This window comes from Astatotilapia calliptera, chromosome 19 (assembly GCF_964374335.1).
Source record: "Astatotilapia calliptera chromosome 19, fAstCal68.1, whole genome shotgun sequence".
In the NCBI taxonomy this organism is placed as follows: Eukaryota; Metazoa; Chordata; class Actinopteri; order Cichliformes; family Cichlidae; genus Astatotilapia; species Astatotilapia calliptera.
In genome coordinates this window covers 26,691,028-26,712,018 of record NC_137440.1, presented here as the reverse complement: position 1 = coordinate 26,712,018, position 20,991 = coordinate 26,691,028, and the positions used below count along the sequence as shown (strand labels likewise).

General features: G+C 40.6%; 2 protein-coding genes across 5 annotated transcripts in view; one reads left to right on the top strand and one right to left on the bottom strand.

Moving 5' to 3' along the window:
• Nucleotides 1-71: 71 nt before the first annotated feature.
• slc25a29l (solute carrier family 25 member 29-like) lies at nt 72-6,777 on the top strand. 4 transcript variants are annotated; one of them, XM_080294119.1, is made up of 5 exons: nt 75-543; nt 2,139-2,182; nt 2,868-2,911; nt 3,196-3,279; nt 3,855-6,777. In XM_080294119.1, the coding sequence occupies exons 4-5, from the start codon at nt 3,229-3,231 to the stop codon at nt 4,623-4,625; spliced, it is 822 nt and encodes a 273-aa protein (XP_080150245.1). In that variant the 5' UTR covers nt 75-543; nt 2,139-2,182; nt 2,868-2,911; nt 3,196-3,228; the 3' UTR covers nt 4,626-6,777. The 4 variants fall into 4 exon arrangements, with proteins under 4 accessions (XP_026008147.1, XP_080150245.1, XP_026008148.1 ...); XM_026152362.2 differs by lacking the exon at nt 2,868-2,911 and having other exon boundaries at nt 72-543; XM_026152363.2 differs by having other exon boundaries at nt 2,139-2,911.
• Nucleotides 6,160-20,991, bottom strand: part of fancm (FA complementation group M) — a 45,375-nt gene continuing 30,543 nt past the window's right edge. Inside the window, exons 14-24 of the mRNA XM_026151464.2 lie at nt 13,253-15,113; nt 13,065-13,165; nt 12,299-12,367; nt 12,010-12,111; nt 10,395-10,560; nt 10,183-10,289; nt 9,600-10,069; nt 9,369-9,462; nt 8,732-9,080; nt 8,165-8,459; nt 6,160-8,078 (exon numbers count right to left, since the gene is read on the bottom strand). Of these exons, the coding sequence (XP_026007249.2) occupies nt 7,952-8,078; nt 8,165-8,459; nt 8,732-9,080; nt 9,369-9,462; nt 9,600-10,069; nt 10,183-10,289; nt 10,395-10,560; nt 12,010-12,111; nt 12,299-12,367; nt 13,065-13,165; nt 13,253-15,113 (3,741 nt within the window). The 3' untranslated portion in view covers nt 6,160-7,951. The remainder of the gene's footprint in view (nt 8,079-8,164; nt 8,460-8,731; nt 9,081-9,368; nt 9,463-9,599; nt 10,070-10,182; nt 10,290-10,394; nt 10,561-12,009; nt 12,112-12,298; nt 12,368-13,064; nt 13,166-13,252; nt 15,114-20,991) is intronic.

The following is a 20,991-nucleotide window of genomic DNA, read 5'->3' as shown; positions in this document are numbered from 1 at the left end:
GAAAGATAGCTTCAGACTTTTGGTGTAGGTGATGTGCCCCCTGCAGCAGCCAATGGGCGTGAGGGGCGGACAGTAGCAACTAGAGGAGGGCTCTGGGGGAGTTGTCCGCTTCTAAATAATCCGATTGGGCCGTCTTAAAAAGGGCAAACGCTTCTTTTCTACTTTGAAAACCCGCCTTCTGCCGCGGTACAGAAATAGAAAGGTTTGTCTGAAAGAGCACCTCTATAGAGGGAGAGGAAGGGACACCAGTGAGAAGAAAACTGCTTTATTCCAGTTTCGCGTCCGAGCGATTAGCCAGAGACGTTTATCTTCCGTTTGCTGAGCATCAGCAACGTAAAGGAGGCTATTACCTAGCTAACCAGCCTGGCTGAACACCAAGCCGGGGGGGTCGTAAATAGCCAAGTTTACACAGATACCGAGAAAGCATTTCCCACTTACGCCTCTTTAATTACGTTTATCAGCCCTTACGTTAGCCTGACACCTTCCAGTCGTTGCATTTTTTTGAGGGAATGGCACTGGACTTCGCTGCTGGATGTGTAGGAGGTGAGTAGCAGCTAGCCACGTTAACAGGTTGACGCTAGCATTAGCATTAGCCACCTTTCTGTTTTTTTCCATCGTCAAAAGCTCAAGCTGTTGTTGCGGTGTAATTTGTGCCGTGCCGTGATTTCTCGATTTACACCCAGCTAGTTTATGTGATAACATTGTAAACCCACATGAATGACAGGTTGAATACTAAAACACTGGAGCTGGGTGCTTTTAACCCCCCCAGCTCAACGTTATGTTGCAGTGCTAACGTGAAGTTATTCCCAAATCTGCAGCACCCACGTAGAGATTGCTGTTTATAGTCGACATTCATCATATATCTACGTATCAATTAAACTTGCACACGTCCAGGAAACCCCAGAAATGTGAAATGATCGTGATCTCAGCTTTTCTTTAGTGATTAGCGGGCAATTTCCCCCAAATATCTGCATTCTTTTCATCATTCCACTAACCCATTCCAAAGTAGGGAGTTATCATGAGGAGAGGCGGCGGTCCGCAGAAAGTTAAGCTCATGCATTCATCTTTGCCTCACACAAAAGCCCTGTGGGAATTTTGCAAGCTGTTTTGTCAGTGTTCAAGGACAGGACTTCCCAAAGTCTGTTGGATCCCAGGTAGAGTTACTGCACTGTAACTTAGTCTTAGATAACACCTTCATTGAGAGAGTCAGTAGTGCGGTGTAGAATGACTATACTACAGTACTATTAGTACTACTATCTCCCTTGAACGGCTTAACATGTAGCTGATTACAAAATACAAAGGAATGGTACCAGATTTGGACTAACATTAAACTATTTATATAGAATAGTCTGAGAAATTATTTTTTAAGGGAATAAAAAGTTCAGATATTGCTTTACCAGTGCATTTTAGTTATACATGCAGTATGTAAGTTACTGCAAGAGTAAAATAACGAAGTTGTTTTCTTAACCTTCCCCTAATGGTTTTACATCAGTTTCCCAACCTAGTTGACAACCTTGCATGAACACATGGCAGATTTAAATCACCCCAAGTGTTTTAAGCTGTATGATTTGTTTACAAAGAGGCTTTTTATTTGCATAACATATTTATCTTTAGAAATTCAGTGGTGTTATTTCTGGTGCATTATCCTCATGTTGGTGTGCAGTCTTTGAAAACATCTGATATGAAGACAGTGTTGTATAATGATTTTCTGGCATATTGACACAAGTCAAGGACAGGCCAGTGTTGAGCTTTCGTCAGTGTTAAGCTTTCGTCACTTCGTGCAGTGCAGTGACCAGCTGATGACGGCTCCATCTCATGATGGACAGGTGTCTGTTGCAACTACTGGACCAAAAGCCATCTTCTTTTTCCAAACTCAAGCCATCAGTGCATTTGTACCTTTATAACTCAATTATTATATTGTGGTTCTTTTCTTAAGAGAAGAAGTCCATGGGATATATGATGACCTTGTGTGCACTGAGATTACTTCTGTATGACATGTTTTCCACCCACTGTCTCTGCTCTAACACCACAACTTTTTGGATGCTGTGGTCTGGTGATTATCTCTTGAGTTTTTAATAAGAATAGTTCAGTGAAACAGTCAGTTGTTCATTCCTGTCTTTTTTGTTTTTGTTTTTTAGGTGCTGCTGGTGTTTTGGTTGGGCATCCGTTTGATACTGTAAAGGTGGGTGTCTGCTGCATCCTCTTTGGTGTTTGCTCATTAGTCACAAAAAATAAAACATGCAGTACTTTGCTGACAGCCTTCATTTAAATCCAGATAAGCTGAGAGTACACGATGAGCCCAAGAGAGGAAGGGGATGACTGAGCAAGAAGAATAAATCTTCTGATTAGTTAGCGTTCAGAACAGGACAGTACATTCACTTCTTTACAGATTTCAATGAAACCGTCATTTATCAAAGGATTTGTAGGGATGGTTAATTAGCTGAATAACTTGTAGTCACATAGCCTATATAATCATCACTATGTACCTGCAGAGTCCCACACGATTTTATATGCATTAAAGTTAGTTGTAATGTTAAGGTTGAAATCAAATTCATTTTTATCACAACTTTTACATGATCTGTGGTTGACGCATAGGATTTATGTGAATGAACCTAAAAACAGTTTTCTTTACTTGATGCCATTCGCATATAAATGTTGCATAGACTGGATTAAGCAGTGGCAAAGTGAGGACGTTTTGACGTGAGACTTGTGTGAATGTGGAGCATCCGCTTTAGAGGCAAGCAGTGAGAGAATGGTTTGGTTATAGTTCTTTTACACCCTTGCTTTCAATGTCATTTCTCCCTGAGCCGGTGTCTGCTTGGGGCTCGGAGGCTGTCTTTAACAGCAACAGTGTCACTGTGTTGTAGATGAGAGAGAGAAATAAACAACCTCTCCACGGAAATGTGACCTAGTAAGTATGGTCCAGGTCTTTCTTTCTCTCACCCACTGTTATGTCTTTGAGATATTAAAATAAAAAGCACCGAAGACATTTTGTTCTTTTTACAGCTTCATACTCGGTTAATGTTTTTCTTATTCTCCCACATGTTGCACCCCCCCTTTATCATCCTTTGTTTTTCTTCCTGTTGACTGCTTGTTTCCCTGAAAACCTGTATTACACAGATCTTGGTTTGTAGTTACTGTGGTCCTCTTTGGCCTTTTTCCAGTTTTTACTCCAATGAGTTCTGTCACCCACAGGTGCGGCTTCAGGTTCAAAATGTGAATAAACCTATGTACCGTGGGACGTTCCACTGCTTCCAATCAATCATACGCCAGGAGTCGGTGAGTTTAAATTTGTTAGCATAGTGCTTGCTTTAAATTAAATAGGTTACATTTAAATATATCCTTGGTGTTAAGCTGGAGTTGTTTATTATCTGGAGAATGTCCTGTGCACTGATTAAAGTGTTTAGTTGCTGTCCCATCTCTCAGTAAAGACATTAGGCAACGTGGGCGAGGTGGGGGGTCTGTTAGCTGGGGTCAATGAGGAGCTTATTCCTGGAGGAGCTAAATAAAGCTTTGGACATCATGCTATTTTTGCTAAGAGGGGGCATGGCCCCTCAGACCTCATGTCTGTTTCTCATGGATGTCCTTTATTCCCCCCCACAGTAATATTCAAACGTAAGGTGGTTTCTCAGCTGTTTATGTACTTGTAAAATAAATGATGAGGATGTATTTGAGAAGTAGCTTTATTGGCAAAAGGAGATTATTAGACGATACGCAACCCATAATTATTTGCTTTAGCCATATTAGTAATCCATTGCTGATAACATCTGGAAAAAAGTGCACTGCTTCCTATAGCCTCCTTACTTTCTTGTTTTTATAGTGTTGATCTGACTCAGTAACATCTGTGTTTGCAGATGCTGGGTCTGTACAAAGGTATTGGCTCTCCAATGATGGGTTTGACCTTCATCAATGCTATAGTTTTTGGTGTCCAGGGAAACACAATGCGCATGCTTGGCCGTGATACACCTCTCAACCAGTTCTTGGCTGGAGCCTCTGCTGGAGCCATCCAGTGTGTCATTTGCTGTCCAATGGAGCTGGCCAAGACACGTATGCAAATGCAAGGAACTGGAGAGAAGAAGTCTAAGAGGAAAATGTACAAGAACTCCTTGGACTGTCTGGTGAGAATCTACAATAAGGAGGGGATCAGAGGGATCAATCGTGGTATGGTTACCACCCTGGTGCGCGAGACGCCGGGTTTTGGCGTGTACTTCCTTGCGTATGATGTGCTGACACGCTCCCTGGGTTGTGAGCCAGAAGACCCCTACATGATCCCCAAGCTGCTGTTTGCTGGTGGCATGTCAGGCATAGCTTCCTGGCTGTCCACCTATCCCGTGGATGTGATCAAGTCACGTCTGCAAGCGGATGGGGTCGGCGGCGTTTACCAGTATAATGGTATCATGGACTGTGTCAGGCAGAGCATACAAAAGGAGGGGTGGAGAGTGTTCACTCGTGGACTTACGTCCACTTTGCTCCGTGCATTCCCAGTGAATGCCACCACATTTGCCACTGTGACTTTGTTCTTAATGTACATGCGCGAGGGTGGAGAGTGTAGCATTCCAGACTCTGAGCCGCCGTCTGTCCAACTGCAGCCTCTGCAAACGCAGACACAGCCGACCAGCATGTAAGCTGGCGTGCAACAGTGAGTGTTGTTAATTTTTAAGCAAACCTATCTGTAGACAGTTTGTACACAGGTCAAGGATCTGTTAATTAGTGTCCACAATCACAGAGGAGAGCTATGTTTTGGGTAAGCATCTGTCCATAAAGCTTAAACCAAGTGGTCTCACATAGTATTTAAATAATATATATTTTAAGAGAAAATCTGCAATTGTAAATATGTTCTCTTTGCTTTTGTACATATTTTGCTTTTTTAAGCAAATTGAAATAAACTTGACAGTTACAAGAGTTACTGTAACATACAGTGACTGTTACAGATGTCCCGAAAATGTTGAACACGTTGATCCTAATGATGCCGTTTTCATCCTATAATATTACACAAGCCTAAACACACAGCACGGCGTTTGGTATATTTGTGAATCGGTGCTGTTTATACTGTTACTTTCTACCATTAGTTAAATGAAGATGATTTTTAGGGTAATTTTTAATAGTCAAAAATTATCCTGTTTAGCATCACGTGAACACTGTTTTGTAGCATCTTGTGTAAACTGTTACAAGCAAATTTTCATGTTCATTAATGCTTCATGTAGCTTGAACTGGATTAGGCAGAAATTTTAAAAGGTAAATAAAATAAAAAGTCACAACGCACTTTTTTTTTTTTTTTAACCTGAAGATCTCCCCTCTCTGCCCAAAGTCACTAGACAAACATTGGCTTGCACACATGCCTTGAAATGTGCACATAAGACGAGCTGTGATTTCGGGCTCTAGCTACTACGACTACTGAGCCACTGATAATCGCTAACAGAGGGTTAAACTGTCGCTTGTACTGAATGACCATTGCTGTATTGTTCAGCCAAGAAAAATAAAACTAGGTTTAAAGGCCAGTCGCTTTTCTTTCCAGGAAAGAGGGTAAAATTTTAGAAGCGATTGTCTACATTGCTGCTGCGGATCAGACTTGTGACTTCTTAACATCCCCATATACCCAGAAGTAGCCACCGCAATCATGTGTTGGAAGAGTAAAGGGAGGATCAGAACAAAATTCATCAGTCCTCCGCTGGAAACTGGGGGGGGAAAGGTGTCTTGATTGTCTTGACGTTTTTCATTTCAGTCAGACTTTTCACCATCATAATCTCAGCACTGAAAAGATGCAATTAGCTAAAGTCTCTGATGCTAGATTTTGTTTTGTTTTTTTGGCAGAAAATTCAAATTTTTGAACAATGGAGTGTTGAACCTTCTGGTGAAATTTAAAAAAAAAAAATACTGATTTGGCTGTATGATACACTTGGCTTAAAAAAACAAACTTTAACCCTTTAAAGCCCTATGATGCCAAAAAAATTCTGCCTACACCAGCTTTACCTCCCTCGTAGCTGAGTTAATTCTGGCTGCTGTATAAAGTTTCAAGTTTGCAGTTACCACAAACTTTTTATACCACTTCTTAGACTGTATATCTGTACAGAGAGAAAGTTTGTAATGAAAAATATTGGAGGCTCTGATGGTGGTCTGTTGCAGTACGACATAATTTTTGATGGTCAGAAAAAATAACAGTGTTTGAGGCGGTCATTGTAAAACCAAATCAGATGCAATGTAATCATGTTGTGGACACTGTAGTGTGTCCAAAGAAAGCACCTTACGGTATGACATTAAGCATGTGTATGGTTAAAAATACATTTTGGCAATCACAATTCCTCCCAATGGATTTTACAATTTTACAAAGGGAAGATTCTCTTGCAGTTTGCCAAGACCAGTCAAGTACACTAATTTCTGCCACCTAGAGGCAGAGAAGGTAATGGCTCTTGTATTTTTAACCTTTGTATATTAACTTAAAAAAAGTCTGTTTTTTCTGCATAGTTAACAATTGACATTCTTCAGCATTAAAATGAGCATTATACCCAGCCAGCCTGCAGCAAGTGCATTCACGAACACCTCTATATTAGGGGCAGGGATAGCTCAGTAGGTAAAGTGGTCGCCCCATGATCGGAAGGTCGGCGGTTCGAATCCACTTAACGGCTACCCTGAGGTACCCCTGAGCAAGGTACCGTCCCTACACACTGCTCCCCGGGCGCCTGCTTAGTGGGCTGCCCACTGCTTCACTGAGTGAATGGGTCAAATGCAGAGAAAAACAAGTAATTTCCCCATGGGGATCAATAAAGTATCCATTATTATTATTATTATATTAAATATTCACAAGAAAGGTGTCCTAAATACAGAAGCCATTACTTTCCCTTAATGTAAATGATCTACATCTTCACAGCTCACTGACCTCCAGGTGTAGCTTAGCCCGCAGTGCCGGCTTAGATGTGGAGGTCTTGAAAACTGCTTTGGATTTGTCCAAAGAGAATGTATATATTGAATGTGGCAGTTTTCTTTGTCTTTTTCTTGTTTTGTTTTGTGAGAACTCTAGACTTCAGATTTTACTTTAATGCATTCATGTGTTGTTACCGCTTTTTGCCTGTGGGTTTATCTTTATTGGCAAGTAATTCCTGATATCTCTGTAAAAGAAAATGCTGCTGTAAATATCTGATGTTGCTATTGTTTGTACTGTTAACAACTTGTACAATACCTTTCACCAAAGTAGAACATGTCATTTAAAACCCCAAAGGAGAACAGTGAAATAAAACACTTTACTTTTTTCTTTTTCTTTTTTTTTTTTTTGGCTGGGCATTTTTAAGTTTGAACATTTGGAAACCCTACAAATTATTAGGCTTCTAGCAAACCCCCCAAAATAAAGTTTTAAGTGAATGAAAGAATGAGCTGTCTCAATTCAGTTAAAAAAAAAAAAAAAGTGATGTATTAAACATCACATTTTTTTGCTTTCGTGGTCTGTTAGAAAGAAACGGGCTGACCTCTAGAGGAAGTAAGCTGATATCAAAGAAGCTCAATGTGGGTATTGGAAAAGATTTCCTTCTCAAAATGTGGCACAAAACTACTTTAATAAACACATAAAATATAGTTTATTAAAGAAAACAAACATCCATTATTATGTTATTCAAGTTTCAATTATTGAATTCTTACCAATGCTGCTTAATACTATCTTACAGGTCAACTGTACACTTTGAAGAAACCCAATGTGTTCTTTAACATAAATATAAAGTTGAGTGTTGTGCTCATTCAACTTGATGTGCAAAAAGGATGAACCTAGATCCTGAAGCTCTTCTCTCATTGAGAGATCATATTAAATGCAGTCAACGTATTATTCTAACTGCTGTCTTCCTGAGACAAAGACAGAAAGAAGCAGAAGAATGTATGAAGTGAAAAAAATACACATAAGAATAAATGAAAAAAAAAAAAGATGTATTTCAGTTTATAGAGTCCCAGCAGTGTTTTTTCCAGCAGCATGCTAGCTGTTCTTTCCTGATTTTGACATATTCATGAGGAAGGAGTCACAGGAGTAGCGCAGGAACCGATAGATCTCCTCTGCTTTGGGTCGACTCATACACCCTCCCTTCTGTATGGCTTCTATCGGGCTGCAGGGAGGAAGCAGGTAAAGAAGAGATGACGTACTGAAGAAGAAGAAAGTATTCATAATTCGATACAACACAACGTCCATCACCTGTTTATTAGCTGGGCGATCGATGTGAAGTTGTGGCTCATGTTGAGAGCTTGAACATAGTTAACTGAAGGCAAGCTCAAGTACAGCTGCAGTGCTTGCTGCCTATGCTGCCCTTTGACTTCCACTGGTATGCCGATGCCGTGACCCTTGCGGTGCTCCAGACGTGCCACATCTGCCAGCAGCCCGGCACTCTCTTCAGCACCGTCGCTCCAGAGCGGGCGGACCCCTAATCGCACTAGCGCCGCCAAAGTGCTGTCAAAGTAGCGAGTTCGCTGAAAGGGACGAGATGCCTCACCTGGGACAGTGACAGTTAACATAAAGATCAGAAAGACATTGTCTCATGCAGCAATCATTCAGTCTAATCCTCTGTTAATTCAGTGAATTTGTGGAAAACGCTGCTAAATTCTGTCCATTTAAACCAAATGCACTCCCAATTTGGCAACCTATTTGATGTGTGCCATGCAGATGCTGTTTCAACCCTCCAGCATGCCTACATCCACTCATAGGCTCCAGTGAATATTCTTATTTACAATTACAAAGAAAATGAGCCATACTTTGAAAACGTACCGGTCTTGGTTCGGTCTTTTTCCACAATGATGCACACGCGCTCAAACAACCCCTGCAAGCTGTTCACTCTTTCCGCCAGTCGCTTCCGGTTCTGTGCTGCAGCCAGATCTGATTGGCTCTGCCTTTCCACCGCCATGCGGTTGCTGACAATGAAGTAGCTGCTGTCCAAAGAGCAGACGTGGACGGTGGCTGCGTGTCGCTGACGCAGGCTGGTCAGCAACTCCACCCCGCTACTGATGCAGCGACTGTCCACCAGGATGCAAACAGACCCAGATGGAGCGGAGGTTTCACTCACTATCAAATTCTCAGCTGTGATCTTTTGAGGAGCCAATGGAGTGGCTGGGACTGCCTGTGGAAATGAAAGGAAAAACACCTTATACTTGATTTAAACCTGTGGTGATAACAGGTTAAATAACTCAATATAATATGCTCCTTGGTCCCAGAAAAAAAACCAGTTACACAATTTTTTTTTTTTTTATGTTTATCTTCTGTCTCTCATAGTAGACATGGAGTCTTGTTTGATAACAGAAAATATGATGTAATGTAGTGATATTGTTTCTATTTTTGTGTGGATTTTTGGTATTAATATTACCAGAAACAGTTAGGAATGTGTACGTCTCTTCTTGTCTGCTCATACCTGCGATTGCTTCTTTGAGGAAACTTGCAGGTGTGACTCCACAAAGTCTAGCTCGTCAGAGAGGAGATGCTGATTTTCTATCCTCTGGCGACACCTTCAGGAGAGAGAAAGAAAGACAATCTCAGAATTGTTACTAAGTACACTCTCATCCTTCCATTCTCTTCTGCTTATACAAATTCACATCCATGAGGAGGATGGCACTCACTCTTTATTACTTTATTATAACTTCACCTCTCATTTTGCTGTTCTTCACTCACAGAGCTCCTTTGTGCTTTGCTCAACAGTGAGACCTTAGAAGATAACGACACAGCTTTCTTTCCTTCTTTCCCACAAGGCTCTGGTGGTACCATCTTTGGCAATGAAGGCAACACACCATCTCCTGCTTTGAGAGCCCTCTCTTTACTTGCTTCATCTATCTCCTCCTCACTGGAATCATTCATTTGTATGACCCGGGTGCGTTTAGTTTTCATCTCGGCTCTCTGTTCTGGTGGAGGCTGAGCTCTGGTTTTTGTGCTGCCTCTTGCTCTGGCGTTGTGCAGGAAAACGCGGCGCCTGGTGGGATACTGCTTTCTCCCGTTCACAAACGAGTCCTCGGGCAGAAGGTCAACATTTTCAGCATCTTCCTCACTGGTGCCCACCAACTCCACATCACTGCCCACTACAAAGCTGTCCTCTTCATACGTCTCATCCATCTCAGGCACCTGTTTCCACACATTAAGAATGTGGCATCCTTAATTAGACTACCAATCATCAAATCCACTTAGTATTTTGTTGCTTTGTGTATCTTTTAAAATGTATTTATTTGTTAGTATACCTGGGAAAAGATGTCCATGTTGTGGTGTCTTCTGTTGGAAATTTTGAATTTGCCCTGGACTGCAGGGCTTCTCACTGACTTCAGGTACACTCCATGCATCTCTGAGTCTGACAAAGAGGAGAACAGACAGAGAGCCAAAATGCATGACTCACTCAGCCTCCTATCACACTGAGAAGCTCAGAAGGAGAGAATAAAAGAAAAATGTGTTGTACCATTCAGGCCCTGAGAGAATTGTGTATTGTCGACCACAAAACCGTTGAGAGACTGATTCTGTTCTTCTCCATCCTCCTCATCAGACGAGACCTCTACACCTTCCTCGACCTCTGACAGCTGTGCTTCTTCATCCAAAAACTGACGCCCTTTTCGGCATTTGCCGCGCTGACAGAGGAAGGATGGAAAATGTCAGGGATGACAGATGCTGAAGGTGCCAGTCGCAGATTTGTAATGACTTGACTTTTTTATGAAAGGAAAAATGGATCATGATGTCATGTAACGATCTTTAAAAAGAGACAGCGGTATGTTTTTGTCATATAATTGAGCTTTTTAAAAATTTTGGATGTAGTGTAACCATTAAAATGAAAACACTGAACACTAATAAACTAATTAAAAATGTGAATTTTGAGCTTCCTTTAATTTCGCAGAGGTTTATTGTTAGTTTCAGCTCACTCATCACTCTCAGCTCTAAGACCCTCTAAGCTTTAAAACCTCAGCACCAAACTACAGACAGGCACATGCAGAGGTAAGAATGGCAGAACACCTAAAGACCCACATATCTACCTAAGGAGCTGGTAGTGAACCGTAGAAATGATGATGAGTGTACACTACTGTGCTCATTTCATTATATTTGCTACGGAAATGGGAAACAGTTGCAGCAAACACACGGAAATGCAGTATATAAGGCTAAAACAGAGTTTGTACAATTCTAATGAGGTTGATTGTCCATATTTGGTGTGACCACCTTTTTCTTCAACACAGCCTAAACTCTGTTGGCAAGTTTTTTGATAATTTCTTTAAGTAGTCTTCAGGAATAGCTCTCCAGGCTTCTTGAACGACATTCAAACTCTTCTTTAGGTGTTGGCTGTCGTCTGCTCTGTTAAGATGATCCCACACTGCTTCAATAATTTTGAAGTTCAGGCTCTGGGAGGGCTGCAGATGGCTGCAGACCACCACTGCTGTACCTGTCTTCTGTTCTCCTAAGTACATATAAATGATTTGATCCAAAATTTTAAATTTGGATCCAATACTTCAAAAGGCCCATTGCCACTAATTTTCAGTCCAATTCCTGTGTAATTTGGCCACTTTCCTCCAATTTTTTAAGGAAACACTGCACACCATGCCAAGATATGCTAAGTTCCCAGCTAAAAGCTCCTTAGGAATCAACTGGTTGGTGCAGAAATACTATTTCATAACTGTCAACTAAAGAATTAAGGAACACATTATCTGTTTTGTCATAGGCTGCTAGTAACAAAAAGCCTAAAGACAAAAAAAATCCTCTGAAAATGGTCAGGTAAAAGCTGTAGACTGAAAATTAGTGAAAAATAGCCTTTTAAGACCATCGCAAAGTCTGGAGAACTGTTGCTCAAGACCATCCGTCCATCCATGAATGGTTTTCTGGGGAAAAAGGCAGGGTACAGTTCACCACTGTCCAGAGCTGAGATGGATGGATGGATGAAGACTTTTCCATAACACTGCAGTCATTTCAAAATGGCATTCCCCACTCACATTAGAAACCTAAATACAAGCCATGTTTATATTGTGTTTACAGTTACATGAAAACAGGGATCTCAGATCACAGCATCCGGCTGAGCCATCTGTTGCTGTACAAACCTTGGCTTTCCTTTCAGCTCTCTGCACTGTGGCTCTGCACACGGAAACAGATTCATTCTGGAAATCATCATCAGAAACAGATTCGCCTCCCGTTTCATCAGACTGGAACACAGAGAACAAATTGGTGAAATACTGAAAACTGTTAGTAGTTTGTGACATGTTATTAGATAATGAGCACTTGTAGAAACATCTTAAGTGATATATGGAGCACGAGTAATTAAATCACATCATCTGTGTTGAACAGATTGAACCATGTGCTACGCATTACTGTTAGTCATGAAGAGCTTACAGTATTGAGTGGAGCAGCATGTTTTCTTTTCACTACCACCGGGGAGTCCACATCACTGTTGATCTTAGACTAGGAAAGACAAGACATGCTACATGTTAGATACAGCATAGAGCAATCTCCCCCTGATTACAAGCTGAATATCTTAAGCCTGGAAATGAATGACAGAAGCAAACTGTCTGAATCAGATACCTCCTCATATCTCTTTTTTTGTCATATATGCCTTGTTTATTGCAAAGTGAGCAGCAACTGTTTGTTTACTACTGGTTAAAACTCTGTAAAGGGGGCTTAAAATGCTTCTCCTTATCTTTTGTATTAGTTATACTTCAATAATATTGGATGTTCATATTAAACAAGGCCAAAGTGTCAAACAATCTGAGGCCACTGAACCTCCATCGACATGCTGTTCAGATTTTGTTTGTGATCTGCAGCCAATCAGAAAAAAGCTGTCCTAAAGGGGCGAAGGGAGCAAAAACTGTTTGTGACATACAGTTGGTGAACTTAGATGTTTCACCCACTGTCCAAGCACAAGATTAAATAAGGATTGTTCATGAATCGCGCAGTGCTCTAGGTCAGTATATGAACTTTGTAGCTGGAGCATAAAAGCTCCCCATTTATACAAAAATGTAGCTAGACTAAAAACAAAATTGCTCCACTGTTGTGTATGTAAATGTTTTCCTGTTTAAAACAATACCTCTGCTCCTGAAATGTATGGCATTTTAAAAATTAAAAGATCATCAGATTCCCAAAATATTCAGCACTTTCTCACCACTTCGGGGGATGATAAGGGGTTGACTTTGTTCGGATGTCTTCTTTTATGAAGCACAACTTCATCCTCGCTGTCACTGTTGCCCTCCACTAAGTAAGAAGCTGAGAGAAACAAGCAGGTAGACACAAATACGATTGGGAACCAACTTAAAATAAAAATGCTGTTTCTTTCTTTGAGATTAAACAAACCTGCATGAGGAGAAGAGCCAGAAACATGGTACGAGCCGTTTTCCTCATTAGGCCCTCTCTCTGCTACAGTGATGCCAAATTGTGCTCGTCTGCGTTTCAAGCTGGAGGGCAGACCGGGCATTAGGGTTCGCTTTGCTCCCGGGGACATGATCGGAGACGGGAGTGCACCACTTTTAGACATCCTACATTCTGACAGCGTTTGTGGTGTGGAATGCTTGGATTCGCTGCAGACTGGAGGTATTCTCTGTTTAGCAAAGCTGTTACAGGGAGTAGAAGAGTTAGAGACAGCTGCCGAAAGTGTGGTGGAGTCAATCTGCTTTTTAGGCTGTGAAGACCCAGGCATACAAGGGGCAGGCATGCCCACTGCTTCATCTTCTTCCTCTGAGTCTTCCAGTGAATAGCCAAGCTCAAAATTGACTGAAAAGAAGTCATGCATGCTGTTAAATGACTCAGGAGATTTAAAATGGGGTGTGACTGCACTGCCCATAACTGAATTATCTGCTACAGTTTTAGTTTGTGCTGGTGTGTGCATATTAAGTTCTGTCACTGTAGTGTTATGGTTGTTTGTGTTCTGGATTATCAGCTTGGCATTTACATTATGAGTCAAACCTTCGCTGAATGCCACTCCTTTTGATTCCACTGTCCTCAATCTGTGGGTACCATCCGCTGACTGTGTAGTGTTACATGGGTTAATTGGGGTATGTACGTGCACTGTTTCAGACTTCTTCTCCGTCGGGGATGTCGCGGGTGTGATGCCATCCAAAGGAGTGGGGATATCAGGAATGGTCATCTGCAGGAAGGCTTCATCATCCTCGAACAGATCGATGCTCTCATCCATCTCCGAGCTGCACTCTGAGGCTTTATCGTCTTTCAAAACACCATCTGTCAAGTGTGGTATTTCTTCATCCCTCACATCATCCCAGCTCTGTTTTTCCTCACTTACATCATCAGCTTCTACATGAACCTGATCCTCCCTGAAGCCATTGCACTTTTCATCATCATCTGACTCCTTGCTGTCATCCCTGATCTCATTAATATCGTTTACGTCCTCCCCAAAAACCTCATCCCAAGTTGGGCTGTTGGCTGCTACACTGACAGGGTGCTTCTCCTGATTGGGAAAGTCAGGAGAGATTTTACCACAGTCTTTACCATTTGGAAGCTCATCTGGAGGCTTCTCAACTTCTCTCATTATCATCTTATCATCATCATCGTCATCGTCCACATCCAAGGTAAAGCTGACAAGGAAGGGCTGAGGAGGCTGTTGAGGAGAAGGACAAAGTGATGGAGGGGGCTCTAAGTCATCCACGAGTGATGGTGGAGATCGGGACAGGAGTTCTGCCACACTGGTGAGGATGACCTTCAGACTCTCATCTCTCCCTGGGAGGAGCTTATCACAGCAGGGCAGTGGGGCTGCATCCCATTTAGGAAGGTAGAACATTGCCTGAAGCTGAACATCTTCATCTTCATCACTTTTAGCAGGAAGCTGTGACAGATTGTCTAAATTCACAGGTTCTCCATCTGCTTTGATAAGGTCCTCAGTGACAGTTTCACATTTATCAATATCAGCCTCGAGTTTTAAGCGGTCTGTGCTGTCATCATAAGGTATCTCATTATTATCTTCAGCAGGAGGCCTTTGTTTCATCACGGCCAATGTGGTTAATAACCCAGCTGTTCGTGTATCGCTCCCCTCAAATTCCTCATCGATATATTCCAGTTCAGACCAAGAGGAATGGGATGATTTAGGTTTGTCGTTGGCGGTTTTGGTGCAGGTCTTTGTGCCCTTCTGCTTTTTCTGTCTGCTTTTCACAGTGTCCTCTTTGTGGAGGTAAGGAAGAAGTTCCCGTTCATAACAACATTCCCCCTGAACACAAACACACACAAATAAAAAGTTGAATAAGAAGCAATCTCGCTCCATGAAAACTAAAGACAGAGATCTAATTGGTTTTTTTGGACCTGCTTGCACTTTTACACTGATGCTGCTTCAAAAAGTAAACAGCATTTAATCAGGAAGTGCCCTACCAAGAGATGTACAGGTCTAAAAAGTCCAATGTAACTTTTGAGATAAAAAAACAAAAAAACAAAAATCAGAATAATAATTTTTAAGGACACTACTCAAAATAATTCAAAGAAAATTAAACCCCCCAAATCCCATTTTTCATCTTTTCCTTAAGCACAAGTACACGCACATCATCTAGCACATGTCATCTTGGCAAACTACATGACCTGGAAGTGATTCATCTAAAGTGGTTTCCTGCTTGGGTCAACAGGGTGCCATTGAGCCTGCAATCAGCAGGAGGACGACGTTTAGTGAACCAAAAGAAAAAGAAAGACATCTAACAAAAGTGGAGAGAAAAGTACAATTTCTGTCTAGATAGAAGTCAATAACACTGAAAGCGAGGACAACTTATCCACCTCATTACCACCACAAGCTGATCTCATAAAAGGAAGTCTTGGTTATTTAGCACCAAAACCCCATAGCCTGAACCACATGAAAAAAACAAATGACTCCAGTTTTAATCACTATAAGGCATCATATGGATTGACTCTGAGTTAAGTTCCGAGCGTGTTTGTGCATTTGCTTTCCTGACCCGTGACGTGCAGAATAAATTGCAGTTACACATCGGAGAAAAACAACAAACAAAATGTCCTGGACAAGATAAAAGCTACATCAAAGTTAGAACATTTCATCCTGAGTAAAATATGAACAATTTTAGTAACGGTAATCCACCTATTAATGAAGATATGTAGTTAAATAACAAAACCAAAAAACAACATGATCTCCATAATTGTGCAAGAGGAAAGTCATGGGATAACCCGAGTGACTGGAGTCACAATGAATGTCTGTAGCAAATCTCATGGTAAATCATTTAGTGGGTATCAAGGTATTTGTGCAACGTTGTTTTTTTGTTTTTTTTTTAAGGAAAGAGGAAATTTAGTGTGACAGGAAAACGTCACAAAATCAGCAAAGACATTATTATTCATCCTGTGGAAATGAGTGATTGTGAAACTTGTAACAATCCATGTTACAGGTATTTCACTGGATTTGAATTAAACATTATGTTGCTGGTATGAGAAAAACTGACATTTTTTTAGGGAAAAATAAATCATTTTCACTAATAACCTTCTCATTTTCATTCACTTTTAATTTCTCTTGCTCAAATGTGCAGCTAGTGCTCAGTTGGTTCTAGAGTATTCCTACAAAATTACAAGGAACGTCAACCTTGTTTAATTTATGAGTATTGAACTAAAGCACTCTGATTCTTGATCAGCAGGTTTCTAGTGTAAGACCTGGAGTCAGTATGGCGCCTGTTATACAATAAAGTTAAGTGAATGCGCGTGCGTGCATGTGCGTGTGTGTGACATTTATCCTGGGAAAAACACACATCCTCCACAAATTACACGTCCTTCTTGATAATGCCTTAAAAACACTGTCACTTCACTTTAAAACATCTTTTGCATTTCCGAGTGATTTATTGTCTTTAATGACTCTAAGTCAAACGTCTTCAAAGTTAAGCTGAGGACGTATTTTTCATTGAACATTTGGAATCTCTGGGAAGTGTGGTTGGAGAAAAAGGTGGTGATGTATTCATTTAGGTAAATAGTGTGAATGTGTGCAACATGAACCCTTTTAGTTTTATTCTTTTTGTTGTAAAACACTTTGTTTTTAAGTGTGCTAAACACAAAATGTACTTGACAACTCTGTGGCGACTTGCAATTTTTTTATTATTATTTTTTTCTACACACCTTATACCGCCTCCTTTAATCCTTTAACAAAGCAAACTAACTTGCGGGCAAAGACTGAGCTGCTTGCAGTCGTCACAGTGTAATTATCATTTCAGCACTTCACACCTCTGATTAAGAGGCAAATACTTTTCAGAGGTGAGGCTTTCCCTAGAAATATATATAATAAAAAAACTGGACTTTCTCTTTTAAACTCACAGCAAAGAAATGTGTTTTAATTTACTATAAGTAAACATAAAACTAAAACTATGTGTTACAAAAATAAAAACGACTAATACCAAGTGAAACAATACTATTAACTTACAAAACAAATCCCAAGAAATTGAGTTTTTTTTGTCAATACGGTTAAATTTGTAAACACAAAAAGCACAGGGTGGATTTGATGGTTATCTTTATTAAGACTGTTCATATTATCGTGAGTCAGCCGCTTTCATAAAGTTCTGTAATATCATATGTTTGTATTACAGAACCTCCTCAGAACATCTTAAATCTTGCCATTAATAAAGGCATCCAGATATTTGGATACTGCAGAAGAAACAGAGACCCACTGTCCTATGACCTCGGGCATCAACAAAGTATCTCCACCCAGAGAACTGCTAATTACTGGATATGTTCTCATTGTTAGAACCATCTGGCACCAACATCCATGCCATCCATTTTCAGAGTCACTTAGATCATCTTTGCTTGATTCAAACTTCAGCACGGTTGTTTTGACCATATCTACATCCCTAATTTCTAGTTGCTACCATGTGATTACTGCTCTTTGATGTTGTTGCGGTTTTGTTTTTTTATCTCTGTAAGAGCTTCTGTTTACTACACCTTATCTTCTAGCATCTGGTTTTCGATTAACATACACCTCCCTTGTAGAAAAAAAAGATGGATTTTCTAATAATATTTGATGCCATTTTTGGATATTCTTGCTGAAAAGTAATGGATTGGGCTTCACTCATATAGGATTAACCCCAACCCCTGGCCCTCAATTAATTAATGATCAGATTAAGTCGCCACATCTAGAAATGTTGCAGACAGAAATAACCTTGATGACGAGAACAGAGCGAGATAAAGAGAGCGCTGTGTACGCTAGAAGGGTCAGACGGTTCATATTGTTTCAGACTGCATGATGAGGGAAGCAGCAAAGTGGAAACTCCTCTCAGCTGATTATCTCATTGCACTACAACAACATGAATTTGATGCTCATGAGCATACACAAAGAACTGTCATCTGTATTCATGGGTCTGCGTGACTTTGTTTCCAAACAAGCTACGACTCAGGATAAGAAATCGTCAAATGCCTTTGTCGTCAGATTGTGGTACATGAACAACTATGAACAACTGAAATGCTGATTTACAAGACTATATTTCAATGGATTTGGCATCACAACTCAAAATAATGAAGGATGATCTAAAGCTAATTGTGACATCAGCCACTGGGAGGCAAGTTTCAACAGGACCACAGGAGGGAAAAATGCATTATGACAAATCACAAAAACAAACCTATGTTGGTTCTTTGTCCAAAATAACTGTATGATAATAATCCCAGAGTATTTGTTTACATCCAAGCAGAATCCATCTATGTATTTTTTATTGCTTATTCAACTTTAAGTGGATATATAAATAACAATAACATAATTATAAACATAGTTTCTCTCCTTATATGTCTGTTTCCTACAAATTTGTCAAAGATTTATAAAGAAAAAAAAACAAGGGCATGTTTACCACTGTGGTGTATCATCTCCTGTTTGCCTGTGTGTTGGGGGAACAGACACTTCTATTCATCCTTTAGCCCTAAATGTTTTGAATGGTTTAAGGGTGTGAGCTATATGAAGGTCACCTGAGCTACAGAGACTACTACTACTAATAATAACAGTGAATTAAGCAGGGGCTTTACTGAGAAAGAAGTACATGCTGCAGGGTGGATATACAAGGAGTGCAGAATTATTAGGCAAAAGAGTATTTTGTCCACATCATCCTCTTCATGCATGTTGTCTTACTCCAAGCTGTATAGGCTCGAAAGCCTACTACCAATTAAGCATATTAGGTGATGTGCAACTCTGTAATGAGAAGGGGTGTGGTCTAATGACATCAACACCCTATATCAGGTGTGCATAATTATTAGGCAACGTCCTTTCCTTTGGCAAAATGGGTCAAAAGAAGGACTTGACAGGCTCAGAAAAGTCAAAAATAGTGAGATATCTTGCAGAGGGATGCAGCAGTCTCAAAATTGCAAAGCTTCTGAAGCGTGATCATCGAGCAATCAAGCGTTTCATTCAAAATAGTCAACAGGGTTGCAAGAAGCGTGTGGAAAAACCAAGGCGCAAAATAACTGCCCATGAACTGAGAAAAGTCAAGCGTGCAGCTGCCAAGATGCCACTTGCCACCAGTTTGGCCATATTTCAGAGCTGCAACATCACTGGAGTGCCCAAAAGCACAAGGTGTGCAATACTCAGAGACATGGCCAAGGTAAGAAAGGCTGAAAGACGACCACCACTGAACAAGACACACAAGCTGAAACGTCAAGACTGGGCCAAGAAATATCTCAAGACTGATTTTTCTAAGGTTTTATGGACTGATGAAATGAGAGTGAGTCTTGATGGGCCAGATGGATGGGCCCGTGGCTGGATTGGTAAAGGGCAGAGAGCTCCAGTCCGACTCAGACGCCAGCAAGGTGGAGGTGGAGTACTGGTTTGGGCTGGTATCATCAAAGATGAGTATGTGGGGCCTTTTCGGGTTGAGGATGGAGTCAAGCTCAACTCCCAGTCCTACTGCCAGTTTCTGGAAGACACCTTCTTCAAGCAGTGGTACAGGAAGAAGTCTGCATCCTTCAAGAAAAACATGATTTTCATGCAGGACAATGCTCCATCACACACGTCCAAGTACTCCACAGCGTGGCTGGCAAGAAAGGCTATAAAAGAAGAAAAACTAATGACATGGCCTCCTTGTTCACCTGATCTGAACCCCATTGAGAACCTGTGGTCCATCATCAAATGTGAGATTTACAAGGAGGGAAAACAGTACACCTCTCTGAACAGTGTCTGGGAGGCTGTGGTTGCTGCTGCACGCAATGTTGATGGTGAACAGATCAAAACACCGACAGAATCCATGGATGGCAGGCTTTTGAGTGTCCTTGCAAAGAAAGGTGGCTATATTGGTCGCTGATTTGTTTTTGTTTTGTTTTTGAATGTCAGAAATGTATATTTGTGAATGTGGAGATGTTATATTGGTTTCACTGGTAAAAATAAATAATTGAAATGGGTATATATTTGTTTTTTGTTAAGTTGCCTAATAATTATGCACAGTAATAGTCACCTGCACACACAGATATCCCCCTAAAATAGCTAAAACTAAAAACAAACTAAAAACTACTTCCAAAAACATTCAGCTTTGATATTAATGAGTTTTTTGGGTTCATTGAGAACATGGTTGTTGTTCAATAATAAAATTATTCCTCAAAAATACAACTTGCCTAATAATTCTGCACTCCCTGTACTGTCCACACTGTCCAATTCAAATCATTTCAGTTCCATTTATATGACGCCAAATCACAATAACAGTCACATCAAGGTCGGTGCTTTATATTGCAAGGTAAAGACCCTACAATAACAAAGAGAAAAGCCCAACAATCAGATGCCCCCCTGTGACCAAACACTTGGCAATGGTGGGAAGAAAAATCTCCCGTTTAACAGGAAGAAACCTCAGGCAGAATTAGGAAGAGGAAGGCCGCCTGCTACGACCGGTTGGGGGTGAGGGAGTTACAAACAACCTTGCTATAGCTTGTACTTAGCTGGATCAGTAGATTAGAAAATAAATGGATGAATGAAGATAATGATGCTGTACTATTTTCATTTTAATATAGGGCTTTTTTTATGATTTACAGATCAAACCATTTGACATCATCTATCTTTATTACATTTCAACAGTATTCCAGAAAATCTATTTTAAAATAGAAATGGAAAACTGAAATGGAAAATTCAGATTTAGATATCTTTTAACATTTAAATT